The following is a 26,225-nucleotide window of genomic DNA, read 5'->3' on the forward strand; positions in this document are numbered from 1 at the left end:
AAGGACGACGTGATGAGTGTTTGGTGTTTAAATTCTTTTCGGTTTTTATTGAGAAAAGTTTATAAGCTACAATTTTATTTTCATTGTCTCGGGTGTCCGAATTATCTCGGTTGTCCGTGCTATTTGCATGTATTTGTAGCCATGAGACTGTCCATATGGGTCCATAAGCTGGATGTATTAGAGGTTTTCACATTAGCAAATGATTAGGCTTAAAGGGGCACTTAATTGTAAGTGGACTTTGAGTTCATCTTTTTATGACAATAGTTAAATCTAAGCATCTTAAAAGGTTCAAGTTACAATCACATGTGATATTTATCTTTTTTAAGAGTGCTACCGAACCTTACAACGCACCCTCCTTTTCTGCTACTTATTGCAATGTTTGGTTGCAGTTTTACTACAAAAAAAAAAAAAAACCATGCGATATTTATAATTCTTAATTCTCGAAGATGCCTAAAGTGCATATATTGTGTTGCCACCGTAAAAGGTAACTTGAAGATTCGCTTTAATTCCCCTTTAAATCATTGCTGCTTTTAATAGACGACCAAATTACAGTAGTTAAAATAAAATTACTATGCAGCCCTGTTAGTCTGTGTGTTCACCTTGTTTGCCTTCAGTCTGAGTGTGGTGCTACAACTGAGCCCCACAATGTTCCCTTCTCTCGTCTCACAACTGCAGACAAGGGCACCTTGAGCGAAAACACCATTCGGCTCTTTCTTCGGCAAATTGGTGAGTTAATGCCGCCGTGATCGCCGTTGAGACCGCTGAGACATTGGTGGCCTTCCTAAGGGTCAGCTGCCCAGCTTGTTTATTTTACTCAGTCCTTGTGGGAATGCCGGGTGGCTGGTTTCTGGAGGTCAATTGGGTCATACTGTGGATGGTCTGACTAAACGATGCAGACAAGTTTGAAAAGGTGGTTTTGGCAGGGCCTTCATCAGGTGCTAATTTATTTGACAATGCCTTGGAAATGATAAAAAAAAGAAAGTAGCAACTGCTATGAAGGGTATTTTATGTCAACTGTACTTTGTATTGGTGGTGAGAGTTTCAAAAGGTTTCAAATGCACTGGGCATGAAGAATTTTTTTAGATGTATTCGATGCAATAAAATTTCACAAAAAAAAATGTTTCTTAAAGCTAGCTATTTTAGGGTAGTTAGTTGCGCTACTTGATGCCCAGAAGGGGCAGGCTTTCCGGGGGTGTAATGCCAAAATAGTGTTTTCATGGAAATTGGCCTAGCGATAGCTTGCACTTACTGCATAAACTCCATGAAGAGGTGTAGTAGTTGGGGGCACTGATTCTGTTGCATCGACACGTGCCCAGCTTATTGATGTATGTCCATCACATGTTTGGAAAGACAGGACTTTTTGAGTTTGAAATGTATAAGTACTAGTGTATGCTAACTTAGCTGCAAACTACCCATTATTCAGCTTATCCCGCAATTCTGCTGTTCACTGCTGTTTGCTAACAACAATTGTGAGTCTGCTCTATTAGGTGTGTTGACTCCCTGGCATAGGAAATAATTTGTACTTTTAAAACTTTTGTTTATACTCCCAAATAACCTCTCTTGCATGGGGCAGGGCCCACCCTTTTTAACATTCTAAGCTAGTTTTGGATACTAGCAGAATGGCTTATGGTAGAAGTGGAAAGTGATGTCTATTGTACTGAGATACATCTTTACTTCCTTACTATAGTTGGTGACAACTCAAGAAAGTAGGGCGAGGGAAAGGAAGGTTGAAGAGGAGGAAATGGACACAACACTGGTGAGGGGAGGGGGAATCCCCCTCACCTCAACAGCAGTGCATCCACCTCCTCATCTCCCACCTTCCTTTCCCTCACCCTACCTTCTTAACCTGCAACGTATTATAGGGATATTGACATATTAACGGCATTAGCGCACACGTATGAGGAAGAGAGAAGGGACAGAAAAGAGCGCTACTCACAACTGTATTTACAGAGATGAAGAAAAGAAAGAACATCGTCCAGCTCCCCATAAAGATGAAAAAGGAAGAAGAGGAAGCAGAAATATAAAACAGGAATATAAAACACAAAGTCGGGTGTTCCCTCGCGCGCACAGGCTTAATGCACTGGTTCTTTGATTAAACCCTAAAACCTTTTTTGGCTGTGCCTTCGTTGTCGTGGTGCTGGGTGTGTTTGCCTCAGTCTTCGCTCGCGCCTCGACTGAGGCAAACACACCCAGCACCACGACAACGAAGGCACAGCCAAAAAAGGTTTTAGGGTTTAATCAAAGAACCAGTGCATTAAGCCTGTGCGCGCGAGGGAACACCCGACTTTGTGTTTTATATTCCTGTTTTATATTTCTGCTTCCTCTTCTTCCTTTTTCATCTTTATGGGGAGCTGGACGATGTTCTTTCTTTTCTTCATCTCTGTAAATACAGTTGTGAGTAGCGCTCTTTTCTGTCCCTTCTCTCTTCCTCATACGTGTGCGCTAATGCCGTTAATATGTCTAACTACCAACTAGCCCAGTTATCAACCCTTTTATAGGGATATTGAATTGTCTGGGCGTTAAATAGTGGCCTTCGGTGCTGAAGAGCACCCCACAGAGGATCTTTTCATAGTGTGAGGCCTTCTAACATTTATCAACAGCAAGCAGATTGCCCTCAGCAACAATCGACATGTTGACTGTGCAAGGAGTGATGTCTATTACTTTGCGTCTAAGGTTTATTCTACTAAAGAATTGTACCAGGGATTCTACGCTCTATTCATGTATGTTGTAGGCTTCTGCGTCATCCCAGTACAATCGAGTGGACGACTGCTGCGAGGCTAGGACATAGGTGACTTGCGACTTGCTTTTTTCAGCCGGAGCCATGCGTGCACTGAATGCCAAGGGCATAGTGCACAGGGACCTCAAGCCGCAGAACATCCTGCTGTGCCACGGGCCGAGGCCCAAGCCTGCCCCTGCCGACATCACGCTCAAGATCGCCGACTTTGGTTTTGCTCGCTTCCTTCAGGATGGCGTCATGGCTGCCACCCTCTGCGGCTCGCCCATGTACATGGTGCGTGGCAGTGGGACCCGCCGGCATTATTGCATTGGCATGGCTGAAAATAGCTAACCTTTAAGGCACGGAGGCAGGAAGCTTCTGGATTCAACATGATGCCACCAGAAGTGAAACCAGAAGTGTTGAGGGACACGCCCCCCCAGCGGTGACCAAAACCAAGAGACGCTATTGTACGAAAAGGAGAGCTGACTTGGCGCTGTATTGGTCGCCCTCACCCCAGGCCCCTGGCATGCTTTTAGGGAACTAACAAAAAAATTTCAAACCATTTTTTTTTTTTTAGATTGGTGACTTTGAGGTCCAAAGCTGTGGGAAGCACTGGATTAGATATTGGTTATGAACAAGTGGAGCCGTGGCTTAATTTTGGAAAATGAAACATATAAAGAAGATTTATGCATTTTACACGAAAACTATTTCCATTAGGGACAAGCTCCCCTTCATAGCCCTCTACCTCCTCACCGAGCATTACAAGCACAAGAGAAACTCCTTTGTGACAGTGCTACCGAGCAGCTTTCAATTTGATGCTCATGTTTGGCTAAGAAGGTGCCCACTTTGCATTATATTTAATACAACTGATGTACAGACTAATCACTTTTCAAGATTTTCCTGCTTTAGAGGGCCCAGCCTCAGTTATGGCCCTATTCGGCTACGCAAGTTCTATTAACCCTTTAAGTGCCATGGACGAGCTCAAGCTCGTCCAGGGGGTTTTTCGGTAGTCCTCTATTCCACAGACAAGTTAGGCTCGTCCGAGTAGTTTTGCGGCACGAATCATAGATGGCAGCACTCGTTTTAGTTGGCAAATATTTTTTTTTCTCCTCCGCTGATTTTTACGCAATAATCTTTTCAAATTTTATGTGTAATACTAGAGGAATAAAACTTCAAAATAAAAAAAAGATGGCACTTTTAGGTTACTTAAGGGAACAAAAAGTGGCACTTGAGGGGTTAAATGAACACTCGCATTAGACCATGCAGGCTGAATTGAACACGTAGGTCTTTGCTTTAGCTTTTTTGAAGGAAAGATGAAATCGGTTATTCTAAGGTACATTCCAAAAAATTAGAGCCCACACATTCAAAGATGGCCACTCTTGGATGGGGGTCTTAAAGGGGCACTCAAGTGGATTTTGAGGTTGGCTGTTTATCGTCATAACTCAACCTATGGGCTCTAAGCATCCTAAAAAAAAAAATTGCATTCAAGGGCGTCCGATTTTTCTATTAAAAATTCAATCATTGAGTGTGCCACGCCCCCCTTCTGTGTCGTGATGCAAAACGCTAGGGGACGCCACCGGATGGGAAGGCAGCAGGGGACGACATGCGACAGCCAGTTGCAAATGACGACTTCCCGTCTGACAAAATTTTCGAATACACGCTTAGTCGAAAAATTGGTCTGCCGGGAAGCCGTCGCTTGTGACCTGCTGTTGCGTGCCCTCCCCTGCCCTTCCGTCCTCTTGCGCCCTCTGGTGTTCTGCGTCACGAAGCAGAAGGAGGGGCATGGCACAATCTTTGATTGTATTTTTAATAAGGAAATTGGTAGCTCTTGAATGTTGTTTAGTTTTTTTTTTTAATAAGCTTAGAGCTTGTAGATTGAGTTATGACAACAAATTTATGATCTCGGAATCCACACGAGTGCCCCTTCAATGGTGGAAACGCAAACGTGTGCATGGACGACAGCAGCCAACGGAACTTGCATTGCCGGTGTTGCCAGTGTGTCGAAGCCCTCTCCCGTTGACCCTCTCCCCCCTCCTGAAGGGACTTTTCCTCACACTCTCGCAGGCACCCGAGGTGATCATGTCGCTGCAGTATGACGCCAAGGCCGACCTCTGGAGTATCGGCACCATCGTGTTCCAGTGTCTGACAGGGAATGCACCGTTTAGGGTGAGGGGCTCCCCTTCAACATGCCTTTTATACTGGCTGTTTGGGACAAAACAGAACCCTGTTTCTTGGCCTGCATACATAAACTATGAATCGCACAATGCTGATACACTGTGAAAATGTGATGCTAGCGGGGGTGGTAGAAGGCAAAAGTTTAGGAACGTGGCATTACCGGGATCAAAACATAAAGGAGAAAGGCTGAATATGAGCCGATGTTCACCTAAGCCTGATGTTGCCAGAACAAGAAGTGACATTGTGGACACATGCTGGATTTATGCCCGTGACAAACACACTTGGCAGCAAGCTTTTGTAACGCTGCCCCGACGCCTGCGAGACAGTCGACTCTGTTTGTCTGTTCAAATTCTGACCGACGTCGTCACAGTCTTACAATGCCCAGCTTTGGTTTAGGTGACTGAGGTGTTGGTTGCATCTGAGTGGTGCCGAGGCAGTGTAAAATTATCTTTAATTTTCCATCGGGGAGTCGCTCATGCTGAATAGTGCGGGTATGATTACTACTGGTGTCTAAGAAAAAGAAACGTAGAGGATAAAGTCGGGCGGCCATTCTGTGTTGGTTAGAAACTATTCATTTCGGAAAAGAATTTAGTGGTGACCCAGGTACTTCCTGAGCGTGTGAATGGATGATAGGCCAAACTAAATGCGGGGGGAGGGGGGGGGGATTACAGCTGAAACAATTTAGGTTATCTGTGCCCATGCTCTCTGTTAATTTAGGACATTAACTGAAAGGTATTTTCTATTCCTTTAAATATATTAACTGGAAGGTTTTTTCTATTCCTTTAAATATATAAGCACTCTTTCCCAAAGAGCAGAATACTCAAGAATTGCTGATCAGATGGGAGTGTACATCCATACAGAAATAGGAATGAAAATTAGGAATATTAATATTCCTTCTCTCGTTTGACGCAGGCCCAGACACCACAAGCTCTGAAGCAATTCTACGAGAAGACAACCAATCTAGTGCCAAGGTGGGACACATGGGGCTCTTTTTTCTGGGCATGACATCATGATTACTTTCCTTTAAATACCTATGTGAAGTTCCCCTAGTGACTTGTCTCAGATATGTATAGTTGAGATGATGTGTGTCGTTAGGTGGCAGGCCCTCTCCAGTGTTCTGTTGCCCTGCAGCAGTGGTTAAGGGCGCTGGTACTCGCATCTCTAGAGTACTTGGCCTGAGACTTGAGTACTCCAGGGCTCTGTCTTAGTTTTCTCAAAAGGATGGCCGACGTCGTGTAGTGCAGGAGCCATGCATTTACGTAACTCTAATTTGTTTTTTATGTGTCACATCATTGACGAGCCTAGATTGTAGAAGACTTCATTTGCTATTGCAAACTGGATAAAATTCGTGCAGAGGTTGGGCCTAAAAAAAGTTGCTGGGTGCTCCTAAGATCAAAAGCTCTTTCGGTGGTGACACTTGAATAAGAATGCTTCAAAATACATAGGTGACTGATAATTACCATTTCAAGTAGAGCACATTTAAAATACCAGTGATTAGATATATCGAGAAAGCCTTCCCAGGATGAAAGTGACATATTTTCTTTCTTAAATGCCTCTGCGGCATAGACGTTTCTTTCTTCTAGATAATCGTAGAGCCCATCAAGATTTTCTCCAGTTATTATTAAATATAATCCTTTCAGTGTTTGCTATTCGACTAGACAACATAGCAAATAAAAGGTTTACTGAGGTAGTTGGCAGTTTTGCTGCTTTGAGTCTTGCGTACAAATCTTAGTGTTGAAACTTTTGTGGTGCCCTTAAAGACATGGGTATGCTGGCATGCATGACAGGGTGAAGTGCAACAGGTCATGAGGCTTTTTGCAAGCAGATCCCACAGAGGGGTGACCGCTACGTGTTTAACTGTGCATAACATTTGGTTCTGGGTGTGCAATTAGGTACATTCCATCCGAATACAAAATCGAGGACAAAGCTCTTGTTATACCTCCGCCAATCATTCTTCAGGATACCATCTGGAACGTCTCCCGAGTTGCATGATCTTCTCATTAACCTACTCAAGAAGAATGCAAGAGAGAGGATGGACTTTGGTAAGTCTTGCTTGTAGTCACTCTGTAACGGAGGAATATCTGTTTCTAATTAACATATTGTTGTTGTCTCGCAAGAAGGCGCAATCACTAACAGTCGCTTTGTGTTTTTCCCTCAATACAGATGCTTTCTTCTTGCATCCTTTCCTGAAGCGAGTGGCCAAGCTCAGTGAGTGAACATTCCTTTGTAAATTTTTTTGTAGATCTCTGCCAGGGCGCTGATAAGCCGGTCTGATGTCACTTCGAATAGCTTCTGAGTGCTAGTGTAACTTACAGGAAGTGGTGCCGAGTCTAAAGTTTGTAATTAACCCTTTGACGGTTGACTTTTTTTTCTTCTAAAATATGATTCCCAGTTGTTGGATTTTGTTTCAAAAACAATAGTACAAAGAAAGGGTGCATGCGCAGGTTTTTTTCTCGATTATCTAGCGGGAGCATGTATAGTGCTTGCAAGCTGTTTCAGTTTAGAAGCACAAATAGAAATATTGAAGGCAAGAAGTTGTCACATTTCTTCCATTTGATTTTATTTGGTTGCGTCCACTTACGCGACATTGCAGTGATCTCAAAGTTCGAACTGAGGTACTTTACGGGGCTTCTTTATTAGATGGTAAGTTCTCACCCGCTGAGTTCGATCCTCAGAAGCATCGTGAGACAGCTCGTGCCACCTCGTGCTCTGCTCATGCAGACCTTTGGCAGGTTTGTCGCTTATGCAGAGACACTACGGTTTCCACAATGCATGGCGACAGCGGTGGCGTAATGAAACTTGTTGTCTGTTGCCACTACCACGAAAGCGGCAGACATGTGAACCAACCATCTCACTTTCACAACGTGCGAAGGGGGTCTAATTGCAGAACTATAAATAGCCCTAGGAAAGCGAAACATTGTGCAGATGTTACATTTATAGTCCGCCCTAGACATAACAAATAGCAGCACTTCCCGCAGTGCACATAATTTTGCATATATGTGGGTGCCTTGAAATGCGTAATCGCCGCCATACATGTACGGCGATGACCGTAGAAAGGTTAATGGTAAAGGTAACAGTGAAAACGGGGAACTGATTGGTTATTACTGGCATGCTAAATTATCTGCTGCAAGAAGTATTCCCCGTTACACATGAGGCAGCCTAGTAAAAGCATATTGGAGTTGTTTGAGCCAATATTACTGGTGCACTTGGAGAGAAGGATTTCTGGCAACTTCTATTGTAAGTTGAAAGATGAAATCTCGTCAATGAAATATTCCAGCAGAATTGTTTTCTCTTGCCCATTTTTTGTCTAACTGGCCAGCTTAACTGCTTCATCAGCTTCGTAGGCATGCTCGCACTAAGGTCTAGACAGTTTAGCTGGTATTGAGAAAGGAAGCTTGGAAACCGATTCTGCAACTGGGGAACATTTCGCTAAAAAGCTAGGTGCTTCTCAACAAAATTTTTTTATATCATTCTCGACATCTGCGGCATTCCCCTAAATGATACAACAAATAAAAGGGCTAAGTAGGACGTACATAAACATTTTGCGTGCATCCTAGCTATGAAGAGCACTCTTTTTGTTTGTTCCTCTTATTTGTCTTTTTTTTTTCTTTGTGCCATTATTCTCTCCAACTATGCCAGACCAACGAGCCGGAATGTATACTCTTCTAAATCATAAACACCCTATCTGAACGAAAGATGTTCACCGCCATGGGTTTTCACAAAGGTAAACATCTGTAGAACACCAGGGTGCACAATTTATACCACTGTTGGTTCCGATTCCCGCTGACCTAAAATGAAAGAATTTCTAGAGTACAGGTTTAACAGTTCCGAATGGTCGCGATTAACCTTTATCGTTGTAATGAGCCACAGTAATTGTCAGTGTCTTCCCGTGTCACACAATAATGTGAAATCACATAATAATGTGATTTTAAAACTTACTCTCCTCTTATCATACTCTGGCCCCGTGGGGTTTTTCCTTAAAATAAATGAATAAAACGAATGTGCAGGCTCTCCCATGCCCGTGCCCTCGCGCCGTTCGGCGTCCCCTGAGGCCTGCGGTCCCGCCCACTCTGCCACGCCCCCTGCCTGCGGGGGCTCTCCCCTATCGGGGCACCTGCCCCCGTCCCCGCAGGGCTGGTGCGGGGAGGAGCCCGCCCTGGCGGCCTCTCCCGTCCACGCGGCCTCCAAGAGCCCGGCCTCCTCGTCCACCCCACCCGAGGAGCAGGACTTCGTCATGGTGCCGGCCCCCCTGTACCCGGACTACCAACCGGGGCGGTGGCAGTCGGTCGACTCCGGCAGCGGATCCTCCAAGACCACCGTGGCTGCCACCCCGGCCATGGGCGCTCAGGTGGGAGTTTGCGTCAATGCATGGACAATGAAACAAAAAGAGTTTGCTTTTTTCTAAATTTTTTTGAGTGTGTAGTAACTTTGAAATTCATCTAAATACTGTTTTCGTAAAAGCGCCGCAAGGAGACGCTGTTGCATTTTGCATCCCCGCAAACTTCTAGTCGGATGAGAGGACAAGCAATCTCGTCGTAGAACTGCTCCTTGCAGTATTTACTAAATATTTCTCGGCCAGTTCTTCTTCAGGTGCTTAGCTAAAGAATCGATCAGTGAGGGATTCGTTGGTGATTTTTTTCATACTCTCATAAGACGACGGATCACCTCTTATATGTTTAGGGTGACCATATCCCTCAAAGTAGAAAATGGGACATCTCAGCGGGAGTGGAGGGGGAGGAACACAGATGTGTTTTTTCGCCATTTTCGAAAAATAGTGTAGTGTTGCCAATCGAAATTCTACATGCGTGTTATATCCAGTAACTCAAAAATATATTTCTACACAGGCGTCTTCGCTAGAGAAAATGTGTTTGTGGGCAAGAACAGTTCTAAATTTTACTCTCTGGTTAAACATTTTAAAGTACCTACGGTTATTTTTGTAAATTATACTTGTATAGTTTCGATTTGCTTCAACTCGCTTGGTGCCAATTTCGAAACTATGCACTTCTGCAAAAACAGAACATGGTTCTTTATTGGGACAAAAAGACGGGACAGCAAAAGCGGACCTACAAAAATGGGACTGTCCTGGCCAAAACGGGCCGTCTGCTCACGCTATATATGTTGAGTAGCGCAGCGCAAGGACCTTGCTAAGTCTCTGAGTTGGTGATTTCTGTAGCACTATTTCCTAGAAATGGGTAGCATAAACAGGTGCAGAAGGCCTCCTGAAATGGAGTGACTGGAAGTCTCTTGGTAGACAAGAGACTGCTTGTGTTCGTAAACATTAAAAAGGTCTACTGTCGAGACCGGTTATAACAAAGTCAGTTATAACGAAATAGCGGCTACAGCGAAGTGATCACGATTTCCAATTCCCTTTTCCACTTCGTTATAACCAAAGTTGGTTATAACTAAATAGCGGATATAGCGAAGTAATTTGCTATTCTCGTTTACTTGATTATAAGCGGTCTCAACAGTATACAAAAATAATTTTAAAAAAAGCATTTGTGAGGAAGTTTGGTAAACTAAAAAAAAATTAAATGTATCCGTCCCACGGATAAAGGTCGGAGTGTGTGATGGAACAGTGGATATTTTTTCCCTCCGAATAAGTTGTAATTATGATAATTCATTGCTTTCTCGTGATGCCTTTTCATTCTGTTCTGCGGATCTCACGTAGGCCAGACCCATAACGCCTTAAAAGCGCCGATAAAAGGCCAACTTGAGTGTGCTCGGCCAAGAAATGGGACTTCAAACTGGGCCAAGGCATTTCGAAAGTGGGTGCCCTACATTCACTTCTCTTCACCTTCGCTGACAAACTAGACTACGCTAGACTTTGCTATTAGCCATTAAAACATAAGAGATCGTTCCGATCACTTTGATAACAATACCTGGCACTCTTCCACGCATGCATCGTTTCATCATCCGTCATCGTTATTGGAGGTGTCAGAGCGACCTACTAAAACTCCTTATTGTTCGGCAAAATGAAAGCGAGGAGGAGAGGGGACCGTGCGTATATAACCCGGCTGCCCGAAACAATTTTAGACGTTCACTTTCTTCCCCAAAGGCGGAGGGGGGATCCCCGCGGCCTTCGTTCCTGGCGGTGCGAGCCCTGGAGCGCAGCGGGGCCCTGGGCGTCTCCTCATACCGCACGGAGCCCATCCCGGTGCCCTCGCAGAAGCTGGCCTACGAGCAGATGCAGCGCAGCCTGGGTCGGGCCCGCAGCTGCGGCTCCTCTTCCTCCTCGGTCGGGGGCACCGCCCTTCCCCCTTCGCCCGACGAGGGGCCCCCCAGGTCGCCCAAGGTGAGGAAGGGCACCTTAACAGTCGGGGCCGGTTCGCATGGGTCGACCGAAAAGGGCGACCGTCGAGCCGACGGATCGAGCTCGAGCACGTTTGTTTTCTACGAGCTGGTAACCAGAAAGTAAGCCATATTCCTTCGGCCGGCTGTACTGTAACAGGCTGTTAAAGAGTAACGGCCTCGCTGAATTACTACGTCGGCTATTTGCATCCGAGTGTAACAAAGTGTTCTGCAACCAGTTGTAAACACTTACAAACACGTTGGTGCTGTCTGTTGAGGATCCGCTTATATTTCATTTCTTATGCTTCATTCTTTCACCATGGTCTTAAAGTACTTGTGACAGTGGTATAAGTGACCATTTCTTATAAACGATGCGTAGATTTGTTCACGGAATTACCGCAAAATCTTTAGTTTAGTTGTGTGCAGTTCCGAGGCTACTCGTTAGATGGTACCAGTGTGCCATTATATTCTGTCTTCGTAAATGGCTGCAGGCGGTCGCGACACACTCGGCATTCATTCAAACTTGAGTGTGCGAACCAGTTCTTGAGACGTTGGCAAGAAATTTAGATGTGTCTTACTTCTATGGACAAGATGGAGAGACAGAGAATGGGTGGCATATTTTGAGCTCTTCCCACAATAGACTTTTTCCGGAATTCAGTCTGACCACTTTGATCACTATTATCATCATCTGAAAACGCCATATGTGCTATACTAATGGCGGCCTTCTGTTTACTGATGAAGGAAGAAGTTGAAGATGCTCCTAAGCAGATGATTCGAGGTCCTATACATTCTAGATTTTAGCGCGAAGTGAAGCAGGAATTGGACGTAACAGCTGCGTAAGCGTTCATTTTTAACTCAGTCCCAGTCAATCTGTTAGTAGCACTCACTCGGCTTCAAAGACCCTTGATGTATAGGACTTTATCAAGGCGCCTATGTGGGTTGGCGCTTCGTTTCGACTGGCTGCGTTTGTTTTGCCATCGACACTATAAGAGACTGAAAAATAATCTTAGTGAAGTGCACATTCTCGTTTACCGTTGACCTTTAAGTGACGGTGCCCCATTAAATACTGCAGACCACAGGTTCATTGCCGCCATTAGTATAGTAAAAGGTAAACTGCCATTTGAGTCACCAGATGGCACTGAATTCCGGAAAGGGTCTATTGTTTTGAGCAGCTTATGCTAAGGTTTTTTTGCAGCGGTGCAAGTACACGTATACCAACTACTGCCGCGCTAACCGAAGCTGCTCCGCTAGTGCAGGGGATAGCGTATTATTGGATTTCCGAGCAGGCGGTGGGCAGTTCGATTCCCACCGAGGGAATCAAACAAAACTCTTGCAAAAACTTCTGGCCGTGTTGTCATATTGTCGTTCAAACGTTTTGTAATGCTCTAGGCTTGGAAGTCAGCCCTAAAGCACATTATGTGTTAAAGCAATTTACTGAGGGGTGGGTGTAATCAAGAAAATTTGGGAGCCTTCTTTCAGAATTAATGCCTTGCACGTTGCATTGTGACTGGAGCAGTAGTTGACGCCAAGGAGAACTACCGAGGCTATGCAGTTTTCGACGTGAATTAGTCTTTGGGTTGGTGCGTTTCGAGTCACCAGAGTCTGACGTTCGTCTCTGCGCACATTCTTTTGCACCCGTGGGCCTCTCAGCTGATGCAAGTGGAGCGCAGGGATTCTGTGGGCTCCAACTCAAGCGACCTGGGACGCAGGACCCCTGACTTTGCCAACATGTCCCCGCCCAACGGTGAGCGGTGCACTTCTGCATGAACCGATCGGACGGTTTGGATGCACCGGTGCCCACATGCTTGCGAAGGGAGAGGAATTGACCAGTCCTGCTAGCTTGTGGGAATAAAGAAACCGGTCTTTGTTCCACCTTTTGTTGTTTGCGTGAATTTGAGCATTTCGGAAACGAGGTTGGGAAGCTTGTTTTGTAGGGGACCTTGTTTTGTGTCCGAAGGACACATTGCAGGCACTGTCGAAAGAGAAACCCCGTTAAAAAATGTCCGCTTAAAACTTTAGCAGTGAGGGGTGGGCTGAGTGCAAACAAAAACGAGACAACCTTTTTGTTTTTAGTTGCAGTTATAATTATTGATCTGTTTTTCTAAACTTGAAAACATTGTAGGCACATTGTCATGGCCCCTTTTTTGTCAAAAATATGTCAAAAAAGGTTATAATTCTACAGAAAGCCAGCCTCCTTTTCCCAAAAGAAAGAATTGCGGTGCCTAAGAGGTGCCTAAAAGAGGTATTTGACACCACTCTTTAGATGCCGCATCGAAGCAGGACCATGACATTGTGCCATGGCAAGCGTGACAAAGATGGCTCGCCAGTCGGGGGGGCGTTTTTTTCACCCTCGTTTCAATTGCCATCGCCGTAACGTGAGCTCGCGCACGGTGCCAATCGTCGACCAATCTGTCTGTGTCTTCCCCCGTGCCCGCAGTCCAGTTCCACATTGGCACCCCCCCAAGCGGCGGCCGCAGGCGCCACCTGAGCGGAGGCACTCCCCCCAGGGTGAGGCACGGCATCCCCTTGCCCACCGTGGGGTCCCCGCTGCGTCGGCACGGTGAGCGGCACAATACTTGGCCCTCCTTCCAAGCGAGGAGACCGTACAAACGAAGCAGTTGTCCCTGATGTCAAGAATCACGTGAACCAAACTTAGAAAAGAAAATGATTTGCACAATCCTTTCAAAGGGCCATTGTGCCACCACAGTCACGCCATACTTCGGCTGTTCTGCGCGAGGTTCTTGGAAGCATCCAATTTAAGAATAAAAAAAAACCTAAATTTCCAAATTAAAAAAAAAAAAAAAAATCAGTTTTAGGTTTTAGGAATTAATTATATTCCCTTACTCTAAATTTGATAACCATATGCCAAATAGTTATGTTGAAATAAAATATTTTCAACACATTATGAGGCAGTAACAAAGTAAAGGAGTTCAATGTTTGAATGCACTTTTCTCAGTTCCACTTTTTGCTGCAATTTCATACGAAGGAATCTTTTGTTAGAAGGTAAAATTATTCCGGTATCACAATCAAGATGCTTTCGGAACTTAAATTTACTGGGGAATTGGGCTATCTACTTCATATTGTTTTAAGTTGAAGTGCTCATTGAGAAAAATTTTTTTTCATAAATTGACATAGGAGAGATATGCATCTCATTTTTTGAGGTAATTCCTCTTCCTGAAATATTTACATATAAGTTTGAAAAACTAGATAGCTCGAAGTCCCGCATCTCACACTTTATATTCATGCAGTCGAAATGGTGCTTAATAGCTTCATTTGCATATCATAGATTTCTTAACGAAGAGTGACACACGTAAACTAGTCTTAGAGAGCTGAAAGTTTGCAGAATGCAAACTTTCAGCTCTCTAGGATGTTGAATCTCCCCTGCAAATTTTATTTCGATCACTTGAATAGTTCAGAAATTAAATCTTTAGCCAGTGTCCCCCTTAAACGCGCGAGTCGTTACTCGGCAGGGAGTTGTTTGGTGCGGCTGATTTGTGACAGCCTCTGCCAGCAACAAACTGTCGAAGCGGTGAAGCATGAAGGCAGTGGAAGCTGGTAGGAAGAACTTAAAAAGGAATCTTCTGAAAACTTCAAAGTGGGCTAAGTAACATTTTTCTAAGGGACTTTGCTTCTTCGGGTTGTGAAGAAGCCAGGTTCGTTAACAATACATCTCCTGCCAAGCTTGTGTGTCCACGAGGTCCCCTTCCGAAACTACTCTTATGGTAAACGCTATAGTCGGTGGCAAAACAAGAACAGTAGGGAAAGGCTTTCATTGTTTCAGCACCGGCGCAAACTTCCTACTTTCAATGACAGATTCGAGCGTGCACACGCAACCGAAGCGCAGCGAAAGGCGAGAACGGGTTCCGGAGGTGGGGTGTCTGAAAGAGATGCTCTGCTGTTCACATTCTCTCGGTGCTTTCGAATAAACTAACTTCTCAACGGGGTGGTCGCGTAAATGGTGGTCCACTTGCAGCAAACTGCTGACGCATCGTACAGTCGTTGTGTAACCGGCACGTACGTATGTCGCAAGTTGCTTCCGTCATGCTGACTGAGCAATCGCGTTGCGTGTGCAGTGTGCGCGGGCAACGCCAACCAGCTGGCTGGGCTGGCAAGCCTGGCGTCTGCGGGGGCCAACGCCAACCAGGTGCTGTCCCCGATCCTGGGCTCCCCCGTGGGGCTAAGGGGCCTGGACAACCTCAACGGGGCCCCAGCCCAGAACTTTGCGGTCCGGGCCATGACTCTGCCAGAGATGGCCAGGGACCCCTGTGCAGCCGGTGAGGGGCAGGCCGCCGCAAAACGTGGCGCGTAACGTCGTCGTGCACAATGTTTTATTCAGGAAGAATCGCTTGGCGTGACTAAGCGATTAAGTGATCTATTGGCAAGAAACAGGTGCGCGCCAATCTAAGCAGATGGGTAAAAACCCTTGAGCTAGAGCATCTGCCAGCCTGCCGCGCTTAGAGTCCGAAGAAACCCACTCTAGAGAAAAAGCTTCTGTAAAGTTCCGAAAGAATGCCCACCCAAAATGAAGAGATAAATGGTGAAAAGCATAGGGTGGGCTATCTTTGGGGATGGCGCAGCAAAACTTCATAAAAGATAATCTGCTGAGAATTGGCATCTCACGGGAACGAATATCGCGGATGCAGCAAATTCAAGTTTCATGGTGCAGTAAACATGCGGGAACCCGCTACAAACCTGCTTGTCACGGGAACCGATATTGCGTGCGCAGATCACGGACAAAAAAAACCTGGAACCCACCATGAACTTGCTCGTCATACATGCCGGTATAGCAAATTGCGCAGTTGATACGATTCCCGGCGGGAATCGTATCAATCGTGACGTCCAGCGGGGATTGGGGAGGGCAATGTTTCGGAATTTTTATGTTACAGATATTTAGCCAGAAAAACAGGATGGGCAATCTCTCGGGGGCGGGCATTCTCTCTGAACTCTACGGTAATGCGATGATAATGGTTATGATAGGAGAGGGGAAGACTGAAAGAGACAAATGGGTGAAAGTTAGGATTACGTCGCAGACGACGCACCCGGCGACACTTGGGTTGCAAATACTCTACAGAGTTCCCAAGACTCCTCGTGCGACGTTGGTAGAGGGCTGCGAGCAGTCAGCGTTAGGGTCTGTAAGTCTAGTGGCAGCAGTCGGAAGAGATTAGCCGTGTCGAGCAGTCCGGCCACGGAGAAGCTCTGGCCGTCCTGACCTTCTGCCGAGGCGCTGGGCCCGCCGCGTTGACTTCTGGGGTGCATGAGCGTGCTGCCAGGGAAACAGCACTCGTTCTGCACGTGGTATGACCTCGTGCTCCAAGATGCATGCGTCGGAGAGGGTTGTGCTTGTTTGCCTAAAGGTGGTAAGGGCTTATTTTGATCATTTGAAAACTAGTGCGGTCTTAGAAGTCCACATGTGCATTCTACTTTGCCACATTTGGCTTTGCCATGCATCTCTCTTGTGAGACTTTCAAACAGGATGTTGATTGCTTGTTGTTTCTTGTGTTCAAGAAGTGTGTCCCCCCGAAAGCATTTTAGTGCTATTTCATTTTATTATTATTTTTCTTGGGGCCTGAAGGCATCAGAGAGGAGTAGGCGCTGTAGCATACATATAAGAGTGAAAAAGAAAAAAAAAAGAAAGCAGAAATACAAAAATACAAAGTTAATATGACACATTAATTAACAAATTAGTAATTCTAATTCTAAAATCAGTAGTGTTAGTAATTGAAACTATGAATGCAGGAAGGTGTTTCCAATCAATTGAGGTTTGGGGTAAAAAGGAGGCATTAAAAGTAGACATGCTGCAATTTATAATTCTAACTTTTAGTTGATGATTGTTGCGTGATGATATGTAAGATGGTTCTGAAAACAGTGCTCAGTGAAGCGTTGGGTTAGAGTGATGAATGAATGGTTTCAAAATTCAGAATCTCTCGAGGGTCCCGCTTTTTATTCCAAAGTTCTACATCGAAAAGTGGGGCATAAATAAGCCATTATCGCCCACCTATTAACCCTGACTTTCCACATTTCAAGGAGAGGAAAGTAACGCTTCAATAAAATCGCATTGATTTACAGGACGTTCCACAGTTGGTGCGAAGTGAAGTGCCAAACTTTAAAGACTCCTTACAGTGGGACTGGGTAGGGAGCGTGTGTGTTGTTGTGTCAAGGGTAGCCGGACCTCAGTAGTGAATCGAAGATACGACGAGGCAGTTCGGTGATCCGTTCTTGTCTTGTCTTTGTAGACCACCTAGAATGCGGGATTCACAAGTCCGGCAGCGCAGGCGGCAGGCTGTACGACCCTGGCGCATTCCTCAGAGCCAACCTGGGGTCCGAACAAGCTGCTTTAGGTACGCTGGAACCCCCTGCAAACCTAGTCTTTTTGTTGCACACTGCAGGCAGTTTCATTTCTTCATAGCGCTAATTTCTCCGAAAATTTCCACAAACAAACGTCACAAAGACATGGTCCCCCGACCTCACATACTATACTTTGATCTCTCGAAATTTGATACCGTACGCGTGCAAAATTTTAACACTCTAGCCTCTAGCACTCTAGACTCTAGCCTCACATCGTCTTATTCCCGTTATTCCAAGTGAATGCTGTCACCCAATGCTTCATACTACAGCCACTCAGTAAGTTACATTTATTGGCAGTCTGTTCTTCGATTTTCTTCGAGGCATTACCATCTTGGGTGCTTAGTGCAGAGTGGATGCAAAACGTGATGGTTGGAATGATAAAATACGGCTTTCCAAGCTTTAGACAACGCATTGGGAAGCTCGGACGATGTCGTTTTGATCTGTCGCAGATTGTCTCATAGTTTCTGGAAGACTGAGAAGATTTTCCCTGCAATCTCGGATAAGGCTTCAATTAGCTGGCAACTAGGATTTTAAGATTGCAGAAGATTTGTGTAAATTACCTAGGGAAAACTGAACAAAGTAGGACTAACTAGCACAGCCAGGGAAAGGCAGGACAGAGAAAAATTGGGACTCCCACCCACCCCGGCCCAAAGGGCTGGGGTGGGTGGGAGTTTCAATTTGGGCCAGAGTGACTTTGGGCCGGAGTGGCCCAAAGTCACTCTGGCCCAAATCGGTAACGCCGACTAGGTTCGACCATAGAAAATTTGGCGACACTCGGCGGGGGGAAGGGGCGAGGGCCTACGTTTTTAGGTTTTTTCCTGATCCCTCAAAGGTCATCTCGGTGATAGGGGGAGAAAATTGGCCTAGAAGGGCGGGAGGAATCGTACATTTGTCTTTTTATACTTGGGCCAGGTGGCACAAGCTACCACCCATTACCAAGGGTAGAGCCATTACTGTCCATCCATCCATCCGGCAGGAACCCAGAGGCTCCCCCAGGGATTCTTGAGCTCCCAAATTTCCTCGAATGACCCAGTCTCTGCATTAGGTGCTTTTTCGGACTGAGCACCATTTAAACCGATTTAAGCCTTTCATTAATGCATAAGTATCAACCGAACTTCTTCTAGTATGGGCATTATTGTTTACAATATCCATAGGCTCCGTTACACCGACACCAAGTTCGGGAGTGATTTCGCAGCTGCCATTCGAAAAAGACGGGTTTCTCAGAACCGAAAGGTTTGAAGAGGGCTGCTCCGAAGCACAACTCATTCGGTGGCTCCACTTTGTACCCCGATCGGACGGCAGAACTGCCGTTGCACTTGAACTCTGGAGCAAAAGAGAGGGAGTGCTCTGCAGCTCACTCCCCTGCGTGTGGTGCAGGCTCGTACAGCCCGACAAGCGGCACGGCCATGCTGCCCTTCGGCAGCGGCGACTGGGGACTGCACCAACGCGTGTCTGGGGGATCCGGGTCCCCCGGGCCCAACGTGGGGGGCTGCTGCTTTCCCTTCGGCACCTCGCCGCCCCAGGGGGACCCCCCGAACTTCGAGGCCCCCCCGGAGCTGCCCGAAGAGACCCTCCTGGACGTGAGTGGGGGCCCCTTTCTCGTTGCGTCTTGGGGTCCAATCTTGGCATGGAGGTAGGAAGCTTCTGGAGGCAAGCCAGAAGTGTGGAGGGACACGCCCCCAACGATGTCCAAAACAGAGAGACGCTATTGGACGAAAAGGAGAGCGCTCTCCTTTTCGTCCAATAGCGTCTCTTGGCCTTATGTCGTTTCCAGAAGCTTCATACCTCAGTGGACTATGGCAAAACGAAATTGGACGTTTGTATTTAAGCGGCGTAAGGTGTAAGGTAAACCCAGTAAACCCCTTGTGTAGAGCATTGCGTGATGCAGCGTCTGCGGGAAAGAAAATGCAAGTCACTTGTCGACTGCTTGCAGCCATATTGATAGACACGAGCGACACTGGGCGAGCTTTGTTTGTACACAAATGCTCGACCGTCCCTGAACTGAATCAAAATGTAGGTTATTCCCACTTGTTTCGCAGTATGTAAAGTAACACTTTTTGGTGGGGGTATAGGCACCTTTCTTGGCTGTCAACTTTGTTCGCTTCTTGGGCATCCGGTTAGTGTTTACGATGGATATTCGCCGAGACAGATTTTAGGGCACGCAGCTGCGTGCCAAGAAACTTTGTTTGGCGTAAGTGTGTTGTGCCCGTTGCCCCATGCTTGCCGTGAAGCCCCAAAGCTGACTTGCAATTTTTGGGACGAAAACCACACGTATGTCGCCGCTGACAGGTGGGTCGGTTGTGGCTTTGTCGTAATTCTGGTGCGAACCCCATGCCTGCAGCGTGAGCACAATGAGACCCTGGCCAAACTGCACTTCATCGAGGCTCTGGTCAGCTGCATCCTGGAACTGGCGCGAACCACGTCGGAGCCCCTCACGGCCGCCCTGTCCGAGTCCATGCTGTGGAGACAGGTGGGTGCTGCCCCTGCAAGGAAGGACCATTCTTGGGAAGGGGCTGCCATTATCCATTAGCTTTGCGGAAAACTGCGGGGAAAATTTGATGGACGAAGAACAAGAACCGACGAGATAGTGCCAACTATCAACTGAAAATTTATTTGAAAAGAAATCCAACGCATCACTGCGGGCAGTCAAGCTACACAGGGCCTGACAACGCCGCTGGACGGTGACGCGCCCTGTTAGTTTAAAAGTGAAGAGAGATGGTGTCAGAAAATCCTGGATTTAGCTTTAGAGACGTGTTTAAAGCTAAAGCTTCCGCAACTGCCTCCCTCCCCCTTTCTGTCGACTCGAGTCTGCCCGTCACAGTCCACGGTTGCTTATAGAAATATACTGCTGCTTTGCTTGTACAAAGAAACGAAGCGACCGATTAGAGGTTATGAATGGCAGTCAGTTACCTGTAGCAACGATTTTTTCTTATTGTTAATACTTGCCAGTGTTGCGCGACTTCGGCTTTCTTTACACGGATGCTTTCACATGGAAGGCGTTCGAAGGTCCGGTTATGGCGTAATGTGACGGGGTGCTTTGGTTGTAACGGAAGGTGGCAGTGTAGTTGACTTCCTCCCGTATCGTGCAGTGGTGCCTGAGTGCGGAGGAGCAAGTCGCCCGTGTGCTTGGCGAAAGCCGCCTGGGCCGCACTGAGCAGCTAATGCTGTACCTGCGGGCGGCCGAGCTGCTGGGCTCGGCCCTGGCCATGGCCCGGAGAGAGGTGCAGGCCCACCGGCTCCACACCTCCTCACAGGTGAGTCCGAGAGGCAGCTCCCTCCATCTAGGTCCCAGGGGAGCGGTATGCGAGCCCGTGATCTTCCCAATTGGTGCGGGGACATTGCGAAAGACGGAAGAGCGGGAGGGTTAATTCTCGTTGAACTCGTCGTTTGGTTACGCCGAGTTTGGAGGCCGACTTGTTCATTTTGGCCCAGAATGAGGCAGTGCCCGTTGGCATGCTTCGTATGCTTGCTCTTTCTTAACCGGCGTAGGAAGGGTGGCCCTTGCTTTATTCGATAAAGTTGTTCAGGAGCTTGTGGAGCTTACAAACAATAGTGAACATACCAGGGAGTGGTTGGCTTGTAGGCATGCATAGATAGGTAGCTTAGATTTAATAAAATAGTGCTTAAACTGGGGAAACACTTTGCCTAGGGGTGGCGACGGTCGAGGAAAATTGGCGTCTTGGGAAGTCCACGAGGGTACTCTGGAGAATCTCTCTGTTTCTAGGAACCCAGTTTGAGGTCCCACAATCTAAACAATGAAGTGTAAAAAAAAAAAAAAAAAAAGAGATTGGAACGTTTTACTGCCGGTACAATGCATGGATAACATGACCCGCGGTTGCAGGTGCGTGCCCTGACGCGCTGGATGCGGGATGTCCTGGGTACGTGCGTGTCCCAGGCCAGGAGGCTGCAGGCCTTGGGTGCAGTGGCCCCTCGGGAGCGGGAAACCAGGGACTCAGTCACCAACAAGCTGCTGTACGCCTACGCCATGGACCTGGTGGGTGGGCTGTTGCCTCTTGGCTATCCTTGGTGCAATCTGCCCGGGGGTAGGGCTTGGAAGCTTCGACACAGAGAGAAAAACGTCTCTACGTGTCGAAAAGGCAAAGTCTATTAAAACCGAAAAGCACCTACCGTAAAATACCGAGCATCCGCCCATCCCGCAACAAATGCCCACTCATCAATTTTGTGTCGTTCGGAGAATATGCAGAAGACATGTCTTTACGTGTGGTTTGCCTAAGGAGCGCCCATCCCCTAGTTTTGCACAATTATCTCCAAATTTCAGATTTTAGTGGGTGCTTGCTTGGGATTATACGGTATTTCTTGGAATGCTTGCTCTACCTAGAGCTGTTTTTTTGTCAAAACCCTCCCTTTTTAGTCTGGAATGGGAACTTTTGGTTGTTAATTAGCTTTTTACACCGATAGTCATTGCTTTAGCGTCAGTCTGAAGCAGATGACCCCAAAACACAGATATTTTAAAAATAAATAAATGCAGAAAGACATTGTTGATTTCCCTTGTAAATTATCGTCTACGGTCTGCCTGCTCGGTCAAGTCACGCAACCCCTACCCCCTTGCAAGGCTCGGGAGTTTTACAGCAATAGCTGTTATGGGCTCTTCCTACCACTGGAAATGATGTCCATTGTTGTAGTTGTTGATGTTATAGTAGTGGTTGTCATCGTTGATGTTGTTGTTGGCGATGTAGGGCTTCTGTCATCGATGTTGCCAAATCCTCGAAAAAGATTGCCCGCTTTTGCGGGAATTGAACCTGGGTCTGCTGCGTGCGAATAGTAAGCGTTACCACTGAGCTACGCCGCAGAGTTAACAGCTTGCTTTAAACTTGGAGGTTTTCCAGTACTTGATGCCCACTGCACGTGTTCTCTGGAGAAAAATAAATAGACGATGACGAAATTCCTTTGTAACACCATCAATGCCAAAAGCTTGTGCCAGGAGATGTGCTGAAAAAAAGAAACAAAAGCGTTTGGAACAATGTGGTGAGATGTTTATTTTGTTCCGAATGCTTTCGTTCACATACCCCATGGTGCGTAAGTGCGACGCCGATGCCCAATGACTTCGCCGTGACATGTTCCAGCTATCTCTCTGACTTACTGTGAATGAACTGCTCAAAGTGCCCCCTCAAAATTTCTAGACAGCCTCGGAAAATGGGGATGAAAACTTGTTTTGTATAAGGGCAAAAATGCAGAAGGGGCACACTGTGAGGTAGGCTTCGCCACTTTATACCGTGGTGCTTGGAGAACCGGCCGACGGCAAAGAGCTTCTCGGTTAGCTGGGTCGGCTCGAAAGTCTGGAGTGGGCACTTGATATTTGCTTTGCTTAGTTCCTGAACATTTCCACAGAAGTGAGTGAGGAAAAATGTGTCCTCACATGTCAACAGAAAACTCCCCATTGGCCGTGGCAAGTATGAATAAATAAAAATAAAAAGAGGGGGCAACCAGTTCCCCATTGCTCGTGGCAAGTATAAATAAATAAAAATAAAAAGATACTCTGGAGCTGACGAGACAATATGGAGACGTGTAGCGGTTTCGGAACACAGCAGTCTTCATTTATCACGCGACTCCTTTTGTCACGAGGATTTACTCTGTAAATATGAGACATCTCGCGACATCGGCTAGTATATAACAGAGGGCAACCAACGTGAGTCAGCCTTTCTTGGCATTATTAGATAGTGAGGTCCTGATCCCTTGTTATCAACTCCAGGCATCGTCCGAGAGGTCGTCCGAGAGGTCACCATAGGCGGCGTCTTCGAGGTCGTCCTAGAAGTCGTCCTTGAGGTTGTCATAGGCATCGTCCTCGAGGTTGTCCTCGAGGTCATCTTAGAAGTCGTCCTTGAGGTCGTCCTAGATGTTGTCCTCTAGGAATCGTACTTGAGGTTCATGTAAAGATGAAGGACCAGCTTCGCTGGTCCTTCATCTTTGTGTGAAGTGGATGGGCTCTACAGTATTTTTTTTTTCGCATGTTTTTGTAGTTAGACAAATCAGTTCTTCACTGGAAAGTAGGGGACGAATTGATAGATGAAACCAGCCTGCCTTCTGATTTCGTTGTACCCCGTGCTATTATCCCTCATTCTTTTTGCCGTGCATTCGGTCGTGCAAGTGGGTGTGGATGTTGTTGTTGTGGTCTTGTTTTGCTCCTGTTGGCGTACTTGAGATTGAGAGTTCTCTGGTCTGCCTGCAGTGCCGCACGGCCTCCATGGGGGAGTTGAGTGCCCGCACGGAGGAGCTGGGCCCCCAGGACCCCAACGCCACGGAAGCCCAGCTCGCCGCCGCCGAACACAGGCGGGAGGTCGTGGCCCTCACTCTGACAGAGGTGCGTCACAATACCCGCAATGGCGCGGGGAAAGCCACCTGGGGGCCTTGAGCAGTTCTGGCCACCAGTCTAGAGCAGCAGTTTTCATACTTTTGGTCGTCACGGACCCCCTAACCCACTCGGAGGTCGATAGGGGACCTCCAATGCGCTCTGCATTGGAGGTCTTGTGCGACGTTATAGAGGGGCTTTTTATATAGGAGTTTTTTTTATTTGGCGGAGACCCCCATGAACGCTCTCTAGGAATCCTGGGGGTCCGTGGGCCATAGTTTGAGAGAACTGCTGGTCTATAGTATTTGTTTTCTCGGTGTTAACGGGTCACCGAAGTTGGTTTGAATTGGACAAGCTTCGCACAAGTTTGCGGTCATGTAATCGCTAGCGTGCATTGTGTATTGAACGTTCAGGTTGGCATTTGACCTGACCTGGCCACATTGCTTTTCTTTGGCATTGAACCATTGTCGTTGTTTCTTGACACTCAGTTTTTTTTGCTGAAGTGATTTTTGAAGTTTAATGCTAAGGTGGAGACACGTAGCATGCTTCTGTTCCCAGAAATGTCATCTTTCCTGGATTAGACGTTCGAACTTGTAAGGTCTCGTGCTCACCGCCTTGCTGTGGTCTGTGTATTCACGCAAGATTGGGCTAATCGGCGAGCAAGTCGACCGAGACACGTCTTCTTAAAGGCCAAGTCCTCGTTCATAAAGAACTGCAGCCATTCCTGCCATTGCCACAGCTAGCACAGAGCACCACTGCAGTGCGGCAGTGCCGCAGCTGCCAGTGCCCGCTCGGAGCAATCCGGTCGGAGTGCGGCTTTGTTACATCATCATAACCATCCGTTCAAGGAGCGGACAAACTTGATCGCAATATACATCCACTGTTCCTAATAAGTGTGAAAAGGATGCGAGTTGATACAGCAGTCACAACCTTGTGCTTCACTTGGCTTCCATGCAATGTCGTGTGTACCTGTCCTGGTACCCTCGTTGAGGTCATGCGTTTTTGTGCAGTGCTTCATCCGCTACCAGACTGCCCAGATTCTTCTGCACAGCCTGGCCCAACAGATGGAAAGCGACGCAGAGAGGCTGTTCATCGGCAGACGTGAGTAGTGCCAACCACACCTGTCCCTTGGCGCCAGACAGATTCCATAACTACTCCAAGAGGGCATGCTAGCCACCGACTTTAACGCACTCTGCGCTAGAAAGTGTTGAGTCACATAACTTCGAAACTGGAAGTGCGATCTTTTTCCAACTTTCTTTCGTGGAAAAGAGGCAATTGCACGAGAATTTTTCTTTGGGAGACAGTTGTTGGATTTTCTAGAGTTCTGTTTTTGTAGATGAGCGAAGAATCGTTGCTCATTGTTAAGAGCATAATAATTCATACGTTCGTTGCCTAGGAAATTGTTCGTCCGGCGTATCCCTCTTCGTTGCTGTGCCTAGCTTTGTTCTCGGAGTGAAGGCATCTTGTTTGAACGTCGTGAAAAACCGAGCAACGATTTGCTCTACGACAGCTCGTAAATGTTGTTTGTCTTGCGTTTACGACATAATAATTAGGATTCTATCCTTCCCTTATCTGTACTGTAAACTTGTTTGCAGAAAGAAGTGATGGGCCAAACTTTTGCTGAATCGAAGATTAGGATTCGGCAAAGTTGAATTTTCGCCGAACTTTTCTAAATATTTGGCAAAGATTCGGCAAAAATACATTGTCGCCAGACCTAAAAGTTATTATTTCGTTTTTTGTTAGCAAAAAAATTTTTCGTTTTTTTTTTTTTTAAATGCATAATGACAGAGTTGGTAGTACTAAATAAGTTGATACAAGATGATTGTATCGGTGTCATTTTTGTGTTTGCCGAATTTTCGCCGAATCTTTGCCGAGTTTCCCTTCAAAAGTTTGGCATGTGCCATACTAAGTTAGTCAGATTCGGTCCATCACTAGCAGAAAGCTTTGTCTACGACGACCTCCCTAGTTCAACAGATATGCCGGACGTCGCTGCATAATAGGATCGTTCCGCGTCGAAACCAGAACCGTAACTAACTTATGAGGAGCTACGTGGTGCACTCGAGCTCCACACCCCTAGCTCGGGTTTCATTGCCGCAGAAAGTTGCCCTCGACTATGGAGTAATGGTACGTGCCTTCATTTGCTCGAACAATTCATACCTGCCAACTCTTCCGAATTTTTCGTAAAATTTCACAAATTGGGACTACTTTTACGATTTTGCGAATCTTCAAATTTTACAAAAAACAAAATATATTTAAAAAAAAAAATTTTTTTACATTTTTTTTCTACAATTGTTGCTGGCGGTATCTTGCACTGCCACAAGAGGGCGATAGGTACCGTCCACGGCAGCGTCGTGGTTTTTACTATCCGTCTGGTGGCCACGGATCCAAAACCAA

General features: G+C 46.6%; 1 protein-coding gene across 1 annotated transcript in view; it reads left to right on the forward strand.

Moving 5' to 3' along the window:
* Nucleotides 1-26,225, forward strand: part of LOC8032615 (serine/threonine-protein kinase unc-51) — an 83,810-nt gene that overhangs the window by 55,087 nt on the left and 2,498 nt on the right. Inside the window, exons 6-23 of the mRNA XM_029970293.4 lie at nucleotides 676-726; nucleotides 2,814-3,010; nucleotides 4,781-4,882; nucleotides 5,804-5,862; nucleotides 6,851-6,933; nucleotides 7,055-7,099; nucleotides 8,899-9,239; nucleotides 10,947-11,183; nucleotides 12,830-12,923; nucleotides 13,617-13,739; nucleotides 15,253-15,453; nucleotides 17,413-17,517; nucleotides 18,902-19,104; nucleotides 19,866-19,994; nucleotides 20,614-20,778; nucleotides 21,366-21,518; nucleotides 23,712-23,843; nucleotides 24,842-24,932. Coding sequence (XP_029826153.2) covers nucleotides 676-726; nucleotides 2,814-3,010; nucleotides 4,781-4,882; nucleotides 5,804-5,862; nucleotides 6,851-6,933; nucleotides 7,055-7,099; nucleotides 8,899-9,239; nucleotides 10,947-11,183; nucleotides 12,830-12,923; nucleotides 13,617-13,739; nucleotides 15,253-15,453; nucleotides 17,413-17,517; nucleotides 18,902-19,104; nucleotides 19,866-19,994; nucleotides 20,614-20,778; nucleotides 21,366-21,518; nucleotides 23,712-23,843; nucleotides 24,842-24,932 — 2,511 coding nt within the window. The remainder of the gene's footprint in view (nucleotides 1-675; nucleotides 727-2,813; nucleotides 3,011-4,780; nucleotides 4,883-5,803; nucleotides 5,863-6,850; nucleotides 6,934-7,054; nucleotides 7,100-8,898; nucleotides 9,240-10,946; nucleotides 11,184-12,829; nucleotides 12,924-13,616; nucleotides 13,740-15,252; nucleotides 15,454-17,412; nucleotides 17,518-18,901; nucleotides 19,105-19,865; nucleotides 19,995-20,613; nucleotides 20,779-21,365; nucleotides 21,519-23,711; nucleotides 23,844-24,841; nucleotides 24,933-26,225) is intronic.

This window comes from Ixodes scapularis, unplaced genomic scaffold (genome assembly GCF_016920785.2).
Source record: "Ixodes scapularis isolate PalLabHiFi unplaced genomic scaffold, ASM1692078v2 PGA_scaffold1__304_contigs__length_218370807, whole genome shotgun sequence".
Lineage (NCBI taxonomy): Eukaryota > Metazoa > Arthropoda > Arachnida > Ixodida > Ixodidae > Ixodes > Ixodes scapularis.